Source organism: Plecotus auritus, assembly GCF_963455305.1.
Source record: "Plecotus auritus genome assembly, chromosome: 6".
In the NCBI taxonomy this organism is placed as follows: Eukaryota; Metazoa; Chordata; class Mammalia; order Chiroptera; family Vespertilionidae; genus Plecotus; species Plecotus auritus.
Genome location: NC_137773.1, coordinates 88,735,624 through 88,757,195, shown reverse-complemented (window position 1 = coordinate 88,757,195; position 21,572 = coordinate 88,735,624). Strand labels below are relative to the sequence as shown.

Below are 21,572 nucleotides of genomic sequence, written 5' to 3'. Positions count from 1 at the left end.
CTAAGGAGGGTGGGAGGCATGTAAGTCATTCCACACCTGCTGGAGGTCTAAGGCCTGGCCAAGCTAACGGTTGGCTTTACTGTGTTTGATAGCCCTGCTAAACGGAGATCCGAGGAAGACCCTGGAAGAGCCAATTTGGACAGTTCTGGCGATGAAGAAGAAAAAGAGCAGGTAGAGCTAGCTCTAAAGTTTCTTCACTCTGCCTTTTTTGGGTATATTTGCTGATAATTGTGACTTTATACTTGGTCTGTCTAATAGACTTAGTGACTGAGAAGCTGTTAGATGTATCCCTGGACTCAGGGCAAGGCAGCCCCATCCAGAAACGTTGGAGTCTTTTTCTTGTTTTCCTTCCTACTTCTAGGACCCTTCAGTCCGCAGGCTGATGCTCTGTCCACTGAGCCAAATCAGCTAGGGCCCTCTGTTTTGTGTGTGTGTGTGTGTGTGTGTGTGTGTGTGTGTTGTTTTTATTTGTTTTTTTGGCGAAAATGAGACTTTAATAACTCTTGGAAGCAGGCGCCCATTTTATAGGATGACTATTTTGTTTAATGATAACAGAGAGGGAGAGAGATAGAAACATCAATGATAAGAATTATTGATCAGCTGCCTCCTGCATATCTCCCCCACCAAGGATTGAGCCCACAGCCTGGCCATGTGCCCCAACCGGGAATCGCACTGTGGCTTCCTGGTTCATAGGTCAGTGCTCAGCCACTGAGCCACGCCGGCTGAGCCCTCTGTCTACTTTTATGAATAAAGCTTTACTGGAACACGGTCATGCCTTTTCATTTACATATTGTCTCTGGTTGCTTTTGTGCTACAGAAGCAGAGTTGAATTCTTGTGGCACAGACTATGTGGCTTGCAAATCTGAAATGTTGTTTTAGGCCTTTTTCAGAAATAGTTTACCAACTCCTAATCAACTCTTGGTTGTAGAGTATAGGGAGCTGAGTTAAAAATTTGAAGCCTCATCTCTACCCCATATATCTGCCCAGATTCTTCTGTTGTCTAGTTCCACAATACTGCAGTCACTAGCTGATACTTCAGGTTTGGTCTAGGTCTTTCCCAGAGGCTAATTTCCCCCTCTTTATCTCTCCATCCCTGCTTCTCCCTCTCAGGATGAAAAGAGGCGCAGAAGTCAATCCAGAGACCTGTAAGTAGTTAAAATGCTTGCACCGTTGTGCTGTGCTGTGTGTACTTTTAATTGCTAAAGTAACTGTTCTAGAGACCTGTGACTATGTAGAGGTTTACAGGGAGTTGATGATGCTATTGGGAGACTGGATTAGTTGGGGCAGGGTTGGATAAGAAACCAAACTGGACCCTCTTACTTCCTACCTTCTGCATGTCTGTGGCACTCCTGTCTGCACAGTCATGTGTATTCTTAGCTTCCAGCACCGCTCATTGGGTCCTTCCACACCTGAGGGGTCACAAGGGGCTTCTGAAAGCCTCGTTGCAGGATTACAAGTTAGCAATGTGCCTTTAGAGCCACCGTGACATGTGGCTCTCTTTTGGATGGGAAGAATCTGTTTCCCGGATGTATTCTGAATATTTTGCTTTTTCTTAGGGAGGTGTTGGTTTGTTGTTTGACGCAAGCTGGCGATATGGTTAGTTTTTCTGAGCTAATACTCGACATATATTTGTTTAACCAGCAGAGCTGCCAAACGGAAACCTGAAAAAGAATCACAAGATTCTGATGGAAAAGATGAGGATGAAAAGGTAAGGCCTTGTTTTTTCACTGTTACCACATTTTATACATCCCATTGGCTGGAATGTTAAAGTGGCTTTTTTTTTTTTTTAAGTTGCTTTTTTGTGCCCTGGCTAGCGTGGCTCAGTTGGTTGAGCGTAGTCCCATGCACCAAAAGATCATCAGTTCTAATCCTAGTCAGGACACATGCCTGGGTTGCAGGCAGCTAGATCCCTGGTCAGGGGCGTATAGGAGGCAGCTACTCAGTGTTTCTCTCACACGTAGATGTTGCTCTCTCTCTCTCTTTCTCTTTATCGCTTCCTCTTTTCTCTCTAAAATTAATGAGAACAATTTTTTAAAAATTGCTTTTTTGTTATGGAAATATTCAAACATACCAAAAAGTAGGCAGGATAGGGTAGGAAACTCTCATATTCTCATCATCCTTCAGTAATTATTGTCTTGTGACCAATTGTGTTTTAGCCAACCCTCATTCTCATTACCCTCTCTTCACTCCGATGATGTACAAATCCCAGATATGTTATTAAAATATTTACAGAATTCCCCTGGCTGGTTTGGCTCAGTGGATAATGTGCATTGGTCTGCGGACTAAAGGGTCCCAGGTTCGATTCTGGTCTAAGGCACATGCCCGGGTTGCAGGCTCGATTCCCAATAAGGGGTGTGCAGGAGGCAGCCAGTCAGTGATTCTCATCATTGATGTTTCTATTTCTCCCTCTCGCTCTCTAAAATCAATAAAAAATATTTTAAAAAATATTTACAGAACTGCTTATAAAAGGAAAGGACTCTTTTTGTTGTTGTTTAATCCTCCCCCGAGGATATTTTTCCATTGATTTTTTTGAGTGGGGGAGAGCCAGAGAGAGAGAGAGAGAGAGAGAGAGAGAGAGAGAGAGAGATGTGAGAGACACATTGATTGGTTGCCTCCTGCATGCGTCCCAACCAGGGCCGGGGATCGACTCAGCAACCAAGGTTCGATTCTTTGACTGGAATTGAACCCGGGACCCTTCAGTCCTCGGCTGATGCTCTATCCACTGAGCCAAACCAGCTAGGGCCCTCTGTCATCATTTTTTTCTTTTCTTTTCTTTTCTTTTTTTTTTTTAATATTAATATCAGAGAAGAAGGGAGAGGGAGAGAGAGGTAGAAACATCAATGATGAGAGAGAATCATTGATCAGCTGCCTCCTGCATATCTCCCCCACCAAGGATTGAGCCCACAGCCTGGCCATGTGCCCCAACCGGGAATCGCACTGTGGCTTCCTGGTTCATAGGTCAGTGCTCAGCCACTGAGCCACGCCGGCTGGGCCCTCTGTCTACTTTTATGAATAAAGCTTTACTGGAACACGGTCATGCCTTTTCATTTACATATTGTCTCTGGTTGCTTTTGTGCTACAGAAGCAGAGTTGAATTCTTGTGGCACAGACTATGTGGCTTGCAAATCTGAAATGTTGTTTTAGGCCTTTTTCAGAAATAGTTTACCAACTCCTAATCAACTCTTGGTTGTAGAGTATAGGGAGCTGAGTTAAAAATTTGAAGCCTCATCTCTACCCCATATATCTGCCCAGATTCTTCTGTTGTCTAGTTCCACAATACTGCAGTCACTAGCTGATACTTCAGGTTTGGTCTAGGTCTTTCCCAGAGGCTAATTTCCCCCTCTTTATCTCTCCATCCCTGCTTCTCCCTCTCAGGATGAAAAGAGGCGCAGAAGTCAATCCAGAGACCTGTAAGTAGTTAAAATGCTTGCACCGTTGTGCTGTGCTGTGTGTACTTTTAATTGCTAAAGTAACTGTTCTAGAGACCTGTGACTATGTAGAGGTTTACAGGGAGTTGATGATGCTATTGGGAGACTGGATTAGTTGGGGCAGGGTTGGATAAGAAACCAAACTGGACCCTCTTACTTCCTACCTTCTGCATGTCTGTGGCACTCCTGTCTGCACAGTCATGTGTATCCTTAGCTTCCAGCACCGCTCATTGGGCCCTTCCACACCTGAGGGGTCACAAGGGGCTTCTGAAAGCCTCGTTGCAGGATTACAAGTTAGCAATGTGCCTTTAGAGCCACCGTGACATGTGGCTCTCTTTTGGATGGGAAGAATCTGTTTCCCGGATGTATTCTGAATATTTTGCTTTTTCTTAGGGAGGTGTTGGTTTGTTGTTTGACGCAAGCTGGCGATATGGTTAGTTTTTCTGAGCTAATACTCGACATATATTTGTTTAACCAGCAGAGCTGCCAAACGGAAACCTGAAAAAGAATCACAAGATTCTGATGGAAAAGATGAGGATGAAAAGGTAAGGCCTTGTTTTTTTCACTGTTACCACATTTTATACATCCCATTGGCTGGAATGTTAAAGTGGCTTTTTTTTTTTAAGTTGCTTTTTTGTGCCCTGGCTAGCGTGGCTCAGTTGGTTGAGCGTAGTCCCATGCACCAAAAGATCATCAGTTCTAATCCTAGTCAGGACACATGCCTGGGTTGCAGGCAGCTAGATCCCTGGTCAGGGGTGTATAGGAGGCAGCTACTCAGTGTTTCTCTCACACATGGATGTTTCCCTCTCTCTTTCTTTCTCTCTTCCTCTTTAAAATCAATGAAAACAAATTTTTTTAGAAATTGCTTTTTGTTTATGGAAATATTCAAATATACCAAAAAGTAGGCAGAATAGGCTAGGAAACACTCACATTCTCAACCTTCAACAGATATCGTCTTGTGACCAAATATGTTTTAGCCAACAAATCCCAGATATATTATTAAAATATTTACAGAACTTATAAAAAGAAAGAACTTTTTTGTTGTTGATGTTTTGTTAATCCTCCTGGGATATTTTTCCATTGATTTTCTTTCTTTTTTTTTTTTTAAGAGTGGAAGGGAAGTGGCGGGGGGGCGGGGGGCGGGCGGGGTTGAGGAGAGAGAAACATTGATCGGTTGCCTCCTGCATGTGCCCCAACCAGGGATGGGGACTGAGTCTGCAACCCTGGTATGTACCCTTGACCAGAATTGAACTCGGGACTCGTCAGTCCACTAGCTGACACTCTATCCACTGAGCCAAACCCACTAGGGTGGAAAAAACTCTTTTTAAAGTTTGGCACAATCTCATCATCATAACACAATAATATTGAAGTGTAGTCTTTGTTCAAACCTCCCTGCTAGTCTCCATGTGTTTTTTGTGGATTAAAAAATACACACACACGTGTGTGTGTGTGTGTGTGTAAATTTTTATTTCAGAGTGAGGAAGAGAGAATCATTGGTCAGCTGCCTCTTGTAGGCACCCTACTGGGATTGAGCCCACAACTTAGACATGTGCCCTGACGGAATCAAACCCTGAACTCCTGGTTCATGGGTCAATGCTCAGCCACTGAGCCAAACACCTGGGCTCCATTTTGTTTTTACAGTTTATTTGAATCAGGACACAAATAAAGTCTGTACAGTATATCTGGTTGATAACTTGTCTCACCAGAGTTTCATCCCTCTTGTTTTATTTGTAATATGTGGAAGGAACCTGTTTATCTGTAGTTTCTGGGTTCTGGATTTAGCCCCTTGCACTCCTCTTTCATTTAACATTTCCTCTAACCCTGCAGACTGATAGTTAGATCCAGAGGCTGGACCGATGCTTGACCAGATGCAGGCCTTTTGTTGTTGTCCAGAGGACTTGTATCACATCAAATGGCACAGTTTTCTTTTTACAGTGTTAAGATAGATCACTGGGCTCAGGTGCTGTGTGCCTGATCCATTCATTATAGAGTCCCCCTCAGTTTTTCACCTAATGTTTTTAACAGTCATTGTTTAACCCCATTATTTCACCAGGAATTGCAAAGTGGTGATAGTCTTAATCCCATCATTCCTTCATTTTTGCAAAATAATTCTAGAAATACGTTTCCCCTTGTATTCGTCTGCTCAGGCTGTCATAACTAAATACCACAATCTGGTTGGTGTAAACAAGACATTTTCTTCCATTCTGGAGACTGGAAGTCTAAGATCAAAATGCTGGTAGGGTTAGTGTCTGGGGAAGCCTTTATTTCTGGCTTGCTAACAGTCACCTTCTCACTGGGCCCTCATGTGGCCTTTCCCTGTGTGAGCACAGAGGAAGAGTGAGCTCTGGTGTCTCTTCCCCTTATAAGGACACCATTCCTATTGGATTAGTACCTCACCACCCATACGGCTTCATTTAACTTAGTCACTTTCTTAAAAGCCCCGTCTCCAAATAGTCACATTTGGGGTTAGGGCTTCAATATATGAATTGGGGGTATAATTCTGTCCATAGCACCCCTCATCAGTTATTTTGAGTTACCACTTGTATAGGAAGCTAAGGGGTGTGTGTGTGTGTGTGTGTGTGTGTGTGTGTGTGTGTGTGTGTGTTTTAATTGGTCTCAAGTTTTTTAAGGAAGTCTTTGGTTATAAGGGTCTTAATAAGACTACACACTGGAGGTGGCTCTGGTCTCTCTGGTTCTTTGCCTTCTTCCCTGCCTCTGACTAGGTTGTGTTATTTTTTTGTTTTTTTGTTTTTTTGTTTTGTTTGTTTTTTATTGATTTTTAGATAGAGAGGAAGGGAGAGTGAGAGAGACTGAGTAGGGGAGAGTGAGAGAGATAGAAACATCAATGGGCTGCCTCTTGCCCATCCCCGCTGTGGATCAAACCTGCAACCAGGGCATGTGCCCTGACCAGGAATCGAACCAGTAACCTCTTGGTGCATGTGATGATGCTCAATTGCTCAATCCACTCAGCCACACCAGCCAGACTTGACTAGGTTTTGTCATAGCCACATATGTAAAATTCTTAACTCTGAAGCGTTATGCAGATGTAAAAATACTTTCTTAGTCTTCACTCCGGTTTTCCATTTAGGAGGAGAAGAGACGCAGATCGACATCCAAAGAACTGTAAGAACTTATTTTTGTCTTTATACATAGCAGATAATAATATTAAAATAATTGTTCTAGAAAGGAAAAGAGGTTTTCAGTGACTTGCCAAACTAGCCTTAGCTTTAAATCTGATAGGTTGGGTCTGTGAGCAGAGGACTAAGACGTTCCAATTCTTCCCAGTGAGGCAGGTCCCCTTCGTGTGGTAAAGAGACACTTGTGACCTAGCACCTTGCCCCTTAGGCAGCCTGGTAATCATCTGTGTCAGGTGGTTTAGGTATGACTTTGACAGTGGATTCTGATAGTTTTCTCTTTTCAGTCATTTCAGAACATATCTTGTGTTTTGTTTTGTTTTTCCCCCCCCAGTGATGAGAAAAAAGTAGCTCAAACCAAAACAGCACTGTCTCCCAAGGTAAACATGCATCTGGGGATAAAACCGGTAGTACAACACTAATGGGGTTGCTTAGAGCTGACTCTCTGAGCATCATTTGTGTCATGCCCCCACAGACCCAGCTTCAAAAGTGCCTTCAGTGTGGACAGTATCTGGATGACCCTGAACTAAAGTATGAACATCATCTCCCTAATGCAGTAAGTTCCAGCTCTATCTTCAGCTTTTTCTTTCCTGTCTCTTATGCCTCTGCTTAATGGTCCAATGTCTCTCAGGTGGATGAGGTACCGATGTTGACAAATGAAAGACTGTCCATCTTCGATGCCAATGAATCTGGCTTTGAGAGTTATGAATATTTTCCCCAAAACAGACTGACATGCTTCAGGTACTGATATGCTTCTTCATTGTGACAGGGCACTTCCCTAAAGATGCCTAAGTTCTTAATATCTCTAGCATCTTACCTGCAACATTTCTTATGCTGCTAATATTAGATGGATAAAAGCCACAAAGCCCTGATGGAAGTATAGTAGATATTTGCTGGGGGATGGGTTTTTTTTGGGGGGGGGGGTATTAAAACTATACATGTTAAGTCTTCAGTTTGTATATATTCTGGAGGTCATTCATTCAAATGAGGGCCAACTTTGTGCTAGGTACTGCACTAGGTGCTATGAATATAGCACTTCAGATCCCTGCTTTTATAGAAGCAGAACAAAAGTTATGCCTGTCAGGTGGTTAGGATGACAACACAAGTAAAAAGCATGGAAAGCAGAGAGTGGGTAGGAGAAAGAACTTGTGTTTAGATGGTAGGGAGCCGTGGCCAATGTGGTTCAATTGATGGAGCGTCCTGTGTACCAAAAGGTTGTGGGTTCGATTCCCAGTCAGGGCACATACCCAGGTTGCCAGTTTGATCCTTAGTCGGAATGCATTCAGGAGGCAACTGGTCAATGTTTCTCTCTCCTTTCTCTCTAAACAATAAAGAATGGTGGGGAAATGATTTCAGCAAAAAGACTCAGTGGCATAAGAGAACAGGCCAAGGGGATAACTAGGGAAAGACATCTCAGGAGGAGGGAATAGCAGGTACAAAGGCTCAGAGGTGGACATTGGTTGGCAATGAAGACTCAAGTGATGAGGCCGGTGGGGCTAGGGGGAGGCCAGGGTGTGGAGTGAGAGTTAGTGGGTGTAGGCAGGGAGCAGGGGGCCGGGGAGAGGGCTAGATCATACAGGGCTTTGCAGGCTATGCTATTGACTCCAGGATTTTCTCTGATGATCCATGGTGTGTGGACTATATCTTTGGCAAGGCTCAAACAAACCCTTGAGTGAACAGAATCCTCATGCTTTTCACCACCTTTCAATTTAGTCAGCTCGCTCTGGCTGAAGGTGCAGTTGCTTTGCACAAAACAGAGGCTTCACTTTGTTTCTTCGTGGTAAGTGACTTGGCTGCAGTACTAGCCCATGTCTCTTTCAGGCCTAGGCACTTCTTCCTGAAGAAGTATCATAGGGGCAAGTGGATCACCTCAGTAATACCTGTTGTAAGCCGCAGGTGGACATCAATTCTGGGAAGCCCTTTCTGACACCCTGGCCCCATAGCAGGTTGAGGGGTTCCTATGCCCTGGGACAAGACCCCAGTGTTCCTCTGTGGCACTTCTCACACTCCCTGTGGTGGATTGGTTTTATGCCCTTCTCCCAATACAATCAGGATTCTGATCCATTTTGGGATGCTGTTCATCTACCAGCGACCTCCAGGGCCTGGCCCAATCCTCTGCCTGATGGCACAACCAAATATGCTGTGTTGACGTAGCTGGCGTTCATGCCCTTGTGCCTTCCTGTAGCATTCCTCAGGAAGGCTGGAAGAGGACTAGAAGCTGAAGCCAGGGCTGCTGGAGTCTTTTGGCTTCCTCCTTGAGACATGGTGTGCTGTAGATTCATTCCTGTGTGGTTGGACGGTAGCAGTAAAGACAAATTCCCAGGAGAAATGTGCCTTTTAGCATCAGGCCGTCAAAGCCAGACTGAGTTATCAAGGGACTCTGCTTACCTCTAGTACTTGGGCTGAATGTGGTGGATGGAAACAAGTCAGGTGAGGTTCATCCTGTAAACTAGTGGGTCCTGCCCCTGCCTAGGACGTAGAACTTCTTTGATGTCACGTCTACTGATACAGCCCAGTTGGCTGGGCTGTGGATCCTTGTTTTCTGTGGGTTTGCAATATGTGCCCTCCCTTGATATGTGTCCATCTTTCCCACTGGACTTAAGTCTCAAGAGCAGGGCTGTTACTCATGTCTCCCATGCCTGGCACATAGCAGAGGAGCTCAACTCAAGGTGTTCATTTCTATTTTTAAAAAGGTTTTGTGAGATTTCAAGATGAGGATTTCTGGCTTCCAAGCCCTTACGCTATGGAAGTGTGGTGGGAGATGATCTCAGGAGACCTGTACAGGTCCAATGTGCCCCAGCTGGGACTCAGGGATAGCATGGCATCTCCAATGTAGGCGCATAGTCCTTGAGGCCAGCATGAGCAGGTCCATAAGCAGAACCCCTGACTTATCCTGCTTAAGGAGGAACATTCTTCCAACTGTCAAGGAGTGTCTCCAGATGGTGGGACTGTGGATGCCTTTAAACCTGAGCTTTACCCCTAGACAGAGTCAGAAGCCCTTCACATACCCCTGATGTACCTCACTTTTTATGACATTATACAATATGCTTTATTTTATTAAATTTTTTATTGATGAAACTCATGTAACACAAAACTAACCATATAAGAAATATTTTCAGAAATCATAGAAACAGAAAGCAATCTGTGGTTGGTGGGGGGTGGAGAGGGAATAGGGAGTGACTGCTTAATGGGTATGAGGTTTTATTTTGTTAAGGAAAATGTTTTGGAGCTAGGTAGAGGTGGTCGCACAACTATAAATAGAGTGTGTTTAAGAGTGATGTTTCTGTCAGCATCATGCCAAGTGCGGGTGCAGTGAGTTGCTCTCTGAGATTTCTCATCATTCACTGTCTCACTGATTCTTGGTGTTGCCTTTGCAGATACTTGTACTTCTTTTATTTTTTAATATGTTTTTATTGATATTAAAATATATTTGGAGGAGAGATAGAAGCATCAATGATGAGAGAGAATCATTGATTGGCTGCCTCCTGCACACACACCCACCACCACCCCCTGTACCCCTCACACTGGGGATCGAGCCAGCAACCCAGGTATGTGCCCTGACCAGGAATCCAACCATGACCTCCTGGTTCATAGGTTGACACTCAACCACTGAGCCACACTGGCCGGGCTACTTGTACACTCGATGCATCGGTGGGAGGATCAGGTAGAAGCTGTTTGGGTCAGAGAACACTGCACTCATCTAGTGATCTGGCCACCAGGAAGATAAGAGTCTAGGAATTGCAGGTAGTCACTGTCACCTTGTGTCTGAACTTGACTCGTGCTGCAGCTTGCCTTCACTGGTCAGCTGGCTAACACACTCTTTATTGCCCGTCTAGTGTGTACTGTAAACGTGGTCACCTGTGCCCCATTGACACTGGTCTCATTGAGAAGGATGTTAAGCTCTACTTTTCTGGTTCAGCAAAACCAATATATGATGATGACCCGTCTCCTGAAGGTAAGTGGAACGTACCTGCTTATGTTTGGGACAGATATTTAAAAACAAACAACTCGCCTACAAAGCACTATTCAGCTGGAATTCCTGCCTCTTAAAGTTAGGGCTTGCGGTCTCTGAACAGCTATAAGGAAATGTTCTCTGCCTCTGATGAGGACTGCCTGCCTCGGCTGATAAGGGATGTCAGCTCAGCTGGGCACTTAGAGTCCACAGTTGGGCCTGCTGAGATTTTGATAGGAGTCATAGCTCTGAGTCCATTTCCTTTCAAGAAACTGTCCTCTTTTCCATCTCTTAGGTGGTGTTAATGGCAAAAACCTTGGCCCCATCACTGAATGGTGGATCACTGGCTTTGACGGAGGTGAAAAGGCTCTCATTGGCTTCAGCACCGGTAAGTATGTGGCTAACTGGACTGTTCTGGGTTATGAAAGGAGACTTTGCTTCTGTCCTCCCAGGGGCTTGGTTGGGCTTTGGGACGACTCAGTAAGCTCACGTGAACACCACTAACCATGTGGTAATAATGTGGGGTTCTGGGATGGCCTCGCATGTTAATTACAACTGGCCTTGAATCAACCCTCTAGTTATACGAGTGGGTCATATTCTTGCAACTCAAACCCAGACAAAATTTCAAAAGCCAGAGATGAGCAAAATGGAAACTCCTCAGCCAGTTCTCGAATCGGCTCAAATAGGCCACTTCTGAATGCATTCAAAATTCTGATTGCACTTGACATTTGTGACATTTAGGTATGGAATGACTTAGACTCCTCATAAGCTTCATAGACTCATCTCTGCTCTTCAGCCACCATAGCTGCCATCAGGTTCAAACTGCTTTCTAACAACATCTTCTGTTCACTGCAGCCTATGCGGAATACATTCTAATGGAGCCCAGCCCAGAGTACTCACCAATGTTCAGCTTAATGCAGGAGAAGATCTACATAAGTAAGATAGTCGTTGAGTTCCTGCAGAACAACCGTGACGCGACCTATGAAGACCTGATCAATAAGATTGAGGTACGGGTTAGGTAATTTTAATCTGAGACTCACACCTATTTATGTGCAATATAGATATTGCTGGAAAACGCATGTCTAGAATTAGCAGAAACTTTTTTAGTTCGATTAGAATAGTTTTGCTTAAGCCTAAGAAACTTCTGATGTTATTTCTTAAAGACCACGGTTCCTCCTTCCGTGCTCAACCTGAATCGATTCACTGAGGATTCTCTCCTTCGACATGCTCAGTTTGTGGTGGAACAAGTAGAGAGTTACGATGCGGCTGGGGACAGTGATGAACTGCCCATCTTCCTGACCCCCTGCATGAGAGACTTGATCAAGTTGGTTGGGGTCACCCTAGGAAGAAGGTAAGGATGCAGGCAGCAGGAATAAAATTGAAGACCTGATTGCAGAGAAGGCAGAGTGTCCCATGCACTCTTCCCCAGCCTGCTAACATGATGGGAACCTTTCTCCCAGAAATGAAAAACGTCGAGCCATCAGTCATTCCACCAAGGAGAAGGACAAAGGTCCCACTAAAGCTACCACCACCAAGCTGGTCTACCAGATCTTCGACACTTTCTTCGCAGAACAAATCGAAAAGGATGACAGAGAAGACAAGGAGAATGCCTTCAAACGCCGGCGGTGTGGCGTCTGCGAGGTAACCTCATCTGGGCTGGGCTCACCATGTAATCTAAGCAACTCACTTTCTCTTTCTGGCTTCAGATGCTCACTGTTCAAATGTGACCCCTAGGACATAAGCTGGGAGGAAGTTGGTGATCTGGGGAGAATTGCATGCCTTGGAGAACAAATAGGTTGATAAGACAGCTGTTGAAATCGTGTGCTCAGATGCTTTGCTGTTAATGCCCCTGTCACTAACTCGGGAGCCTAGCCTCCTGGGTGGTGTTTGTTTTGCCTACATCTCATTGTGTCTGAAGGTCCCAGTGTGAGGGCAGAGTGAGTGACTTCCTCCGAGGGGAGGACATCCTCCCAGGAGCCTGCCTTGGTCTTAATCATAACTTTCCCGGAAAAGTGGGGGCTCTGTCAACTTAGATTAGAGATTTGAGGCCTTAAAAGACTTCTTTGCCCGGCCAGTGTGGCTCAGTGGTTGAGCATCAACCTATGAACCAGGAGGTCACTGTTCGATTTCCGGTCAGGGCACATGCCCGAGTTGTAAGCTCGATCCCCAGTGTGGGGCGTGCAGGAAGCAGCCGTTCAGTGGTTCTCTCTCATCAATGATGTTTCTGTCTCTCTCTCTCTCTCTCTCTCTCCCCCCCCCTTCCTCTCAAAATCAATTAAAAAGGAAAAAAAATGTATATAAAAACAAACCTCTTTCTGTGAATTTTAAATATTTTAATCTCCCTAATTTTCTATGACCCAGAGATCGGATATATTTTGGTATCTGTTATTGACTTATTTTGGATGAAAACTTGGATGCAAAAATATAGCAGCTGCCTTTAGAACCACCCTGTGTTCACCCTGTCCACTGGATTCAGAGCTTTTTTTTTTCTTTAGTGACAGCTCTTGACAGGAATTTGCACATCCTTACCATTCGTGTTTACTTTTTTCATCTAGCACATGTATCTAAGCCTTAAAAAAAATTTGTTTAAATATACATAACTGATATTTTTTGTAATCGTGTTATGTGTTCATGTAGGTAGATCTAGTTAATTCGTTTTGACTATTTCATCATTATATGACAGTCCCAACTTACCCCTCGATAATGTGCAACTTTTGATAATAACTTTTGATATTATCATGATATAGCAGCATCCTTGAACAAGACTTCCGTGTCCATCCCTATTTCTTTTAAATTTTTTTGTTAATCCTCACCTGAGGATATATATTTTTTTCCCATTGATTTTCATTTATTTATTTATTTTTGGAAAATGGAAGGGAGGGGGAAAGGCAGAGAGAGGGAAACATTGATATGAGAGATGCACATCGATTGGTTGCCTCCTGCACACATCCCAAAGGCGGGGCAGGGTGAGCCTGCATACGAGGTATGTGCCCTTGACCTGAATCAAACCCAAGACCCTCCAGTCTGCGCGCTCTAACCACTGAGCACAATAGCTGCCCCTATTTTGAAGTAGAATTGCTGAAGTGTGGGTTATATACTTAACTTTGATAGAAAATGCTCTCCAAGTGGTGCTACCAACTTAAAACCTGTGAGCAGAACCAGTTTCCCCACATGTTTCAACACCAACATACCCCGCTTAACCTTTGCTAATCTGGGGGGTGTGACTGGTAGGTACCTTGTTCTTAACTCCCTCAGTTCCCTTACCTCTAAATGAGGCTAAATATAAAAGTTCTAAAATTGTAATTCATTAAAAACCTGGTTACCAGTTGTTACTAATGGTCATTTGACTTTTTAAATCTTTCAGGTTTGTCAGCAGCCCGACTGTGGAACGTGTAAAGCCTGTAAGGATATGGTTAAGTTCGGTGGTAGCGGCCGGAGCAAACAAGCCTGCCTAAAAAGGAGGTAAGCTTGGTGGATGCTTGTCTGGTAGCTGAGGGCTGTGCGCTGTGTGTGGGTAACTGTGTTGAAATGTACAGGACAGGCAGCAGTGCTTCATCTCGAATTGTCCCCAGGCCTGTCCTGTTATTTGACCCAAACAGCCCCAGGCAGTTTTACTTATAAAAAGGGCCTTGCTTATACAAGTGAGTTTGTAGGTGTCCCAATATGGCCATGAAGGAGGCAGATGACGACGAAGAAGAGGATGACGATATCCCAGAGATGCCGTCACCCAAAAAAATGCATCAGGGGAAGAAAAAGAAACAGAACAAGGACCGGATCTCTTGGATTGGAGAAGCTGTTAAGGTAATCCTGCAGCAGGTTCTCCGTCTTCTTACAGCCACCCTCCTGAGAAGCAAGTTGTTTCCTGGTGTCTCGCCACCAGGCCTCTTAAGCAGCTTGAATCCTGCTCACTTGCCTCCTGAGAGGGCAAGGCCAGCTGCAAGGCCATGGTCCAGGCCCGTGGCCACACACAAGAAATGTGTTTTTGTTTGTCTACCCAAAGACTTGGTTTTCTTAAAGTTCCAAAATGGGTAATTGACACAGTTTAAGGGTGTCAGACAGCTTCCCCTTCAAAGCTCGTTTTGAAGAGTTGTCAACATCCCTTGCCTGGGAGTGGGTGTCTTTTGGGCACTAGCAAATCCCTTACTGGTCATTCTGTGGTTATCTCCCCATCTAAGGCTCAATTCCTTTACCAAAGTTAGAAAGCAAATGTCCTAAGCCAGTGGTCAGCAAACTCATTAACAGAGCCAAATATCAACAGTACAACGATTGAAATTTCTTTTGAGAGCCAAATTTTTTAAACTTAAACTTCTTCTAACGCCACTTCTTCAAAATAGACTTGCCCAGACCGTGGTATTTTATGGAAGAGCCACACTCAAGGGGCCTAAGAGCCACGTGTGGCTCACGAGCCACAGTTTGCCGACCACTGTCCTAAGCACTGCTTTCTCGATGTTCATTAGAGAAAGAGCAAGCTTGAGGCCTCCCTCTGCTGGGTACTGCTTCAGGCCTGGATGTGACTCAGCCCGCCCTGTGGTGTTGATGCTTCAGGGCAGGAGGATAGACACATGTCCCGCTGGGCTGGTAGAGAGGGGGAAGGGACCTGGGGCTGTGAGGCTTTCCTAAGGAGGTGACAGCTGAGCTGCTGAGACCCAGAAGGTGGGAGAGGAACAGTCCATGAAGATGTGGGGAAGAACCAGGGCAGAGGCCCTGAGATGGGAATCAGTTCTCCTTGTGGGAGAAGAGGAATGAGGCGTGTGTGGCAGAAAGGAATCGGGGATGGGATGTGGTTTTAAGACCACAGTGAGCCGAAACCGGTTTGGCTCAGTGGATAGAGCGTCGGCCTGCAGACTGAAAGGTCCCGGGTTCGATTCTGGTCAAGGGCATGTACCTTGGTTGCGGGCACATCCCCAGTGGGAGGTGTGCAGGAGGCAGCTGATCGATGCTTCTCTCTCATCGATGTTTCTAGCTCTCTATCCCTCTCTCTTCCTCTCTGTGAAATATCAATAAAATATATATTAAAAAAAAAAAAGACCACAGTGAATAGTTGGTACTGGTGCTGTTAACATGGAATGTGGGGCTCTGATTTGCTGCTGAATAGCCAGGGCGGAGCTGATAGTAAACAGTAGGCGTGCTTCCAGCCTAGGGAGGGGGATGTTCTCTATAGGAGCCAGGGCAGTAGCCATGCCTTGTTAATGAAATCATTTTGGATTATGCCTTTATATTAACAAGAACACCATGCCTAGCATGGACCTTTAAACCCATCTCCACCTGAAATAAGCTCTCTTTTCAGACTGATGGCAAGAAGACTTACTATAAGAAGGTGTGCATTGACTCAGAAACTCTGAAAGTGGGGGACTGTGTCTCTGTTATTCCAGATGACTCTTCAAAACCACTGTACTTAGCAAGGTTTGTATATTTCTCTTTGCTTGACTTCAGCACACACTTTCTCTTGAACAGGTAGGAAATGCCTATTTGCAAGAATAGCAACAGCAGGTCTTTGCTCAAGACTGAAACTAAAAAAAAAAATAAGTTCTCCAAGTAAATTCAAAGCAGATCTGCCGGTGAAATTAGAACTTTCTTCCCTTCTGCTCTTCTGACACCAGGGTCACAGCGTTGTGGGAGGACAGCAGCCAAGGACCGATGTTTCATGCCCACTGGTTCTGTGCTGGCACAGACACGGTCCTGGGGGCCACATCGGACCCCCTGGAGCTGTTTCTGGTAGACGAGTGTGAAGACATGCAGCTGTCATACATTCACAGCAAGGTGACAGTCGTCTATAAAGCTCCATCGGAAAACTGGGCCATGGAGGTGAGTACCTAGCGTCCCTCATGTGCCCTCTCTCACTGGGGGTCATGCCTGACACAGCATCCTTGTCCCCAAAGGGAGGCATGGATCCTGAGACCCTGATGGAAGAGGACAACGGGAAGACCTATTTCTACCAGCTGTGGTATGATCAAGACTACGCAAGATTTGAGTCCCCTCCAAAAACTGAACCAACTGAGGACAACAAGTACAAGTGAGTGCTAGTACTGGGCCCTGGTGTTGCCACCTTCTCGGGGAGGACACCATGCTTCCGTGTGAATCACTCTAGCTTTTCACATGTTTCCATCTGCTGGGTTTGCTTCCTGGACACTACCTGATTGTTTTCCTTGTTAACCCAAGACCAACCTGGCTTTGAAAACATTTTTTTTTTAATCCTCACCCAAGGATTTTTTAAAAGTCACTTTTATTTTTATTTTTAGAGAAGCAGGGAGGGAGCGAAACATCTGTTGGTTACCTCCTATAGGTGCTCTACTGGGGGGTGGAATCCACAACTTAGGTATGTGCCCTGACCAGGAACCTGCAACCTTTTCAGTGTATGGGATGATGCTCCAACCAACTAAGCTACCGGTCAGGGCCCAGCCTGGCTTTGTTGCAATGGCTTTAGGTGTATGGCTGGCCTGGGCATGGAGTTACCTTTGTAAGAAGCTCTCTTGTCCAGGAGCAGGATTTATCTTTTTTTTTTTTTTTTATAATATATTTTACTGATTTTTTTTACAGAGAGGAAGGGAGAGGGACAGAGAGTTAGAAACATCAATGAGAGAGAAACATCGATCAGCTGCCTCCTGCACACCCCCCACTGGGGATGTGCCCGGAACCAAGGTACATGCCCTTGACCGGAATCGAACCCGGGACCCTTCAGTCCGCACGCCGACGCTCTATCCACTGAGCCAAACCAGTTAGGGCAGGATTTATCTTTTCATTATCAGTCTTTTTGCATGTTCTTCAGTGTCTATACCACAGATTTCATGGGTTTTCTTCTGTTTCTTAGGTATCTTCTAAGTGAGATCTTTGACTTCATTTTATTCTAACTGGAGGGTGACTGCTTTTAGGGAGTCTGCCTTTTTTTTTTTTTTTTTTTTTTTTTTTTTTAAGTCCTCACCCGAAGATATTTTTTTCATTGATTTCTAGAGAGTGGAAGGAAGGGAAGAGGGGGGGAGAGAGAAAACATCGACTTGGAGAAATATATCAATTGGTTACCTCCGGCACATGCCCCTACTGAGGCTGGGGAACCTGCAACCGAGGTACGTGCCCTTGACCAGGAATCCAACTGTGGCCCTTCAGTCCAAGGGCCAACGCTCTAACCTGTGAGAAAAACTGGCCTGGGCCTGGTCTCCATTTTAAAGGCAGTCTCCAACTCTCTTTTAAGCAAAAATATTGAACTTCACCAAATACCTCTTCAGCCTTTATAGAGATAACTAGAGGCCCGGTGCACAAAATTCGTGCAAGGGGCTCCGCCCCCGCCCGCCACGGCTTCGTCTGGAAGGTTGTCCCGAAGGACATCCAGTCTAATTAGCATATTATGCTTTTATTATTATAGATAGTGTGAGCCTGCTCTGATGTTTTGAGTTCCTAACTGAACCACTCTGTATTCTTGCATCTGGTTTATTTTTTATCATATTCCAAATTCTGTTAGTTAATGTCTTAGGGTTTTTAGAGCAAATACTCAAAAGTGGGATAGGCTTGATGTTTTCTTGTGTTGTATATATCCCTGGACTTTGGTCCCAAATAAGTGCTTTCAAAGTATGAGCATAGAGTACAGGAAAGCCAGTTCCTTCAGGCATCTGCAGATGTTTTCTCTTGGTCACCAGAATCCCTGGGTTAAGCCAGCAGCTCTGTTGCAGTCATTACCTGCCATCTCAGGGCCTTTTCCTTTTTGTCCTTGGCTCTTTCAGATTCTGCGCCAGCTGTGCCCATCTGGTTGAAATGAAGCAGAAGGAAATTCCCAGGGTCCTGGAACTGCTCGAGGACCTAGAGGACCGGGTTTTCTACAGCTCAGCCTCCAAGGATGGCATCCAGTACCGAGTGGGTGATGGCGTGTACCTTCTCCCTGAGGCCTTCACATTCAAGTGAGTGCCCCCTTTGCCCAGTTCAAGGCCAGGCTCCCTGGGCCACTACAGAGTTGCTTTGGAATATCCCCACTCTGCACCCCTTGTACCAACTGTTGCCTGAGCCATTGTCACTGGTGAGTCATGCTGAACCACCTACTTTTTAAGGTTTAATGTTCAGTTATGTGTAATGTTTGCTATTCTGCAGCATTAAGCTGTCCAGTCCTATGAAACGCCCACGGAAGGAGCCTGTGAATGAAGACCTGTATCCAGAACACTACCGGAAATACTCAGACTACATCAAAGGCAGCAACCTGGATGCCCCTGAGCCATACCGAATTGGCCGCATCAGAGAGATCTTCTGTGTCAAGAAGAACAATGGCAAGCCCAATGAGACAGACATCAAGATCAGACTGAACAAGTTCTACAGGTCGGTGGTGTCCTCTGCTTTCCCAGGAGGCAGCAGACTCTTCCAGAAAGTTCTGCCTGAAATGGATTATAATGTAGTACACAGTGATGTTTGAAGCGTTAGGTAGAGCCCTAGCCAGTTTGTCTCAGTGGTTATAGAGTGCCGGCCCTTGGACTAAAGGGTCCCTGGTTCGATTCCAGTCAAGGGCACCAGCAAGTACCTCGGTTGCAGGCTCAATCCCTGGCCCCAATTGGGGTGCTTGTGAGAGGCAACCAATCAGCATGTCCCTTGCATCAGTGTTTATCTCTGTCTCTCCCTCTCCCTTCTACTCTCTAAAACTCAATGGAAAAAATATCCTTGGGTGATATAAAAAAAAGTTATGTAAAGGTAGCTGTTTCTCCAAGTGTTTCTGATGATTTGATGAGTGCTGACAGCGATTCAAATTATATTTCATACCCTTGTTTTTAGACTTTATTTTAAAGCTGCTGAGTTCTCTCTCCAAAGAAATCCTTAAACCTCAATTCAGAATGTGACAAAGGCAGAGGAAGAATGCCCTGGGCTCTGCCTGAGGCACCCCCAGAGAACCTAGAGTTCTGTTTATGGCCGTTCCACCCTCTCTCCTTGTCCCTCCCAACTCTTTGCTTTTCCAAGGTCTTGGCTGCACCGAGTCTTTTTCTGGGACCCTAGTAATTTGTAGTCATTAGGAGTTAACCTGAAACTAAGACATACAGATAGTTATAACATTGCTTCACTTCTTGACTAATGTATATCAAAGACTTTCTGAAGTCCTTGTAATAATCACTTGTAATGGGAAAGAAAGGAGAAGTCTGGATGTATAGGTGAGAAAAAGAAGCTCTAGACATGTTCCTTAATAGGAGGCAGGCAGCCGCAGCCTTTTTTTTTTTTTTTAAGAGAGAAACATGGATGTGAGAGCAGAACCTCACACCCCCTACCAGGGATTGAGCCCACTATCCAGGCATGTGCCCTGAGTGGGAATCAAACCAGAAAACTTGTTGCACAGGATGATACCCAACCAACTGAGCTGGCCAGGGTGCAGCTATAGTCTTGACACAGGGCCATTCTGTTTGGGTTGCAGTGGAGAAACGAAGAACAAGCAAATGGTTCAACCAACCGAACTCCCTTAAGGTTTAATGTTTAGTTATTCATAATGGTTAGCTTCTCCACAGCATACAACTGTCCAGTTCAATGAAATGCCCACGGAAAGCATGTTTGTTGCAAAGAATTCACTGTTTATAGTGTCTAGTGCCAACTAAGGATAGTTATCAAGCTGACCTGATTGGGGGCCATGGTCTTTACCCGTGGATTCTGAGAGCATCCCCGGGAATGTGTTACCATTTAACTCACTGTCAGTTCACAGCAAAAGGGAATTGCTGCCTGGCTAGTGTGGCTCACAGGTGGCCGCCAGTTGATTCCCGGTCAGCGCACATGCCCAGGTTGTGGGTTTGATCCCCAGTAGGGAGTGTGCAGGAGGCAGTTGATCAGTGTTTCTCTCTCAACAATGTCTCTCTCCCTTTCCCTTCCTCTCTATGAAATCAACAACAAAAAAATGTTTTTGTTTTAAAGAATTGCTAACAAAGACTCTTCTGCTCACAGGCCAGAGAACACACACAAATCCACTCCAGCAAGTTACCATACAGACATCAACCTGCTTTACTGGAGCGATGAGGAGGCCGTGGTGGACTTCAGTGATGTGCAGGGCCGCTGCACTGTGGAATACGGGGAGGACCTGCCAGGGTGCTTGCAGGACTTCTCAACTGGTGGCCCAGACCGCTTCTACTTCCTTGAGGTAATGCTCTGGGCTTACGGGAGGGAGGGGTTTTGGGTCAAACTCACTGCCCCTGACAAAGCAGTTTAATTATACATTCAAGTCTGAAACTTAACTTTTGGCTTTTTGTTTTTCATTTATTTGTTTTTTTAAATAAGCCTTTATTTGAGCCAAATTGATAGCAATTGCTGGGAAGCAAAGATCTCAAATGCTTCTACATTTGGCTTTTTAAAAAGTACAATGAATCCTGGCTGGTGTGGTTCAGTTGGTTGGGTGTTCCATGCACCAAACGATCTCTGGTTCGATTCCCAGTCAGGGCACATGCCCCATGCCCTGGTTTCAGGCTCAGTCCCTGTTGGGGGTTGCGCAGGAGGCAGCCGATCAATGTTTCACTCTCATGTTGATGTTTCTCTTCTTTCTCTCTCCCTTTCCCTTCCTCTCTCTAAAAATCAATTTAAGAAAATACAAAAAGTACAATGATAAGAAGTATGATATTTGAGTGTCCTAATGCAACTAAAATTTATTTGAAGGCCTCTTCCAGCTTGGCCAGTGCCTTAATGTGAGTTAGGGAAAGGGGCCTTTACCCTGGGAGACACAGCCCTGCCCCTCAGTCCCTTCAGCTGTGTCTGTGTCCAGACCAGGACCACACGCCATGCAGCTGGCCCTTGTTATTGAGAGAAGATCCAGGAGTTTGTTAACCATGCTCATCACTTTTAAATGTCTGAGCATGGCCTTTCTGTGTTGGGACACTTAAAATGACACGTGTCTGTTTCCCAGGTCCCAGTGTAGATAGCCTCATTAGACTAGTCTCTTGGTATAACACTTGCTTATTTTTATTTATTTTTTTAAATATATTTTATTGATTTTTGCAGAGAGGAAGGGAGAGGGATAGAGAGTTAGAAACATCGATGAGAGAGAAACATTGATCAGCTGCCTCCTGCACACTCCCCACTGGGGATGTGCCCACAACCAAGGCACATGCCCTTGATCAGAATCGA

At 45.1% G+C, this 21,572-nt stretch overlaps 1 protein-coding gene across 8 annotated transcripts in view; it reads left to right on the top strand.

The window, feature by feature from the left end:
- The window catches only part of DNMT1 (DNA methyltransferase 1), a 40,588-nt gene that overhangs the window by 11,455 nt on the left and 7,561 nt on the right, over window positions 1–21,572 (top strand). For 3 of the 8 annotated variants that reach the window (XM_080676312.1, XM_080676315.1, XM_080676314.1), the window contains exons 6-27: window positions 93–171; window positions 1,111–1,145; window positions 1,645–1,708; window positions 3,376–3,410; window positions 3,907–3,973; window positions 6,517–6,551; window positions 6,897–6,942; window positions 7,038–7,118; window positions 7,194–7,303; window positions 10,399–10,517; window positions 10,810–10,902; window positions 11,370–11,521; window positions 11,678–11,865; window positions 11,975–12,155; window positions 13,879–13,976; window positions 14,168–14,315; window positions 15,802–15,917; window positions 16,115–16,319; window positions 16,394–16,527; window positions 18,227–18,400; window positions 18,588–18,809; window positions 20,403–20,595. In XM_080676312.1, the coding sequence (XP_080532438.1) occupies window positions 93–171; window positions 1,111–1,145; window positions 1,645–1,708; window positions 3,376–3,410; window positions 3,907–3,973; window positions 6,517–6,551; window positions 6,897–6,942; window positions 7,038–7,118; window positions 7,194–7,303; window positions 10,399–10,517; window positions 10,810–10,902; window positions 11,370–11,521; window positions 11,678–11,865; window positions 11,975–12,155; window positions 13,879–13,976; window positions 14,168–14,315; window positions 15,802–15,917; window positions 16,115–16,319; window positions 16,394–16,527; window positions 18,227–18,400; window positions 18,588–18,809; window positions 20,403–20,595 (2,575 nt within the window). Of the gene's footprint in view, window positions 1–92; window positions 172–1,110; window positions 1,146–1,641; window positions 1,709–3,375; window positions 3,411–3,906; window positions 3,974–6,516; window positions 6,552–6,896; window positions 6,943–7,037; window positions 7,119–7,193; window positions 7,304–10,398; window positions 10,518–10,809; window positions 10,903–11,369; window positions 11,522–11,677; window positions 11,866–11,974; window positions 12,156–13,878; window positions 13,977–14,167; window positions 14,316–15,801; window positions 15,918–16,114; window positions 16,320–16,393; window positions 16,528–18,226; window positions 18,401–18,587; window positions 18,810–20,402; window positions 20,596–21,572 lie in introns of all 8 variants that reach the window. The other 5 variants (XM_080676313.1, XM_080676316.1, XM_080676310.1 and 2 more) reach the window with 3 other exon arrangements.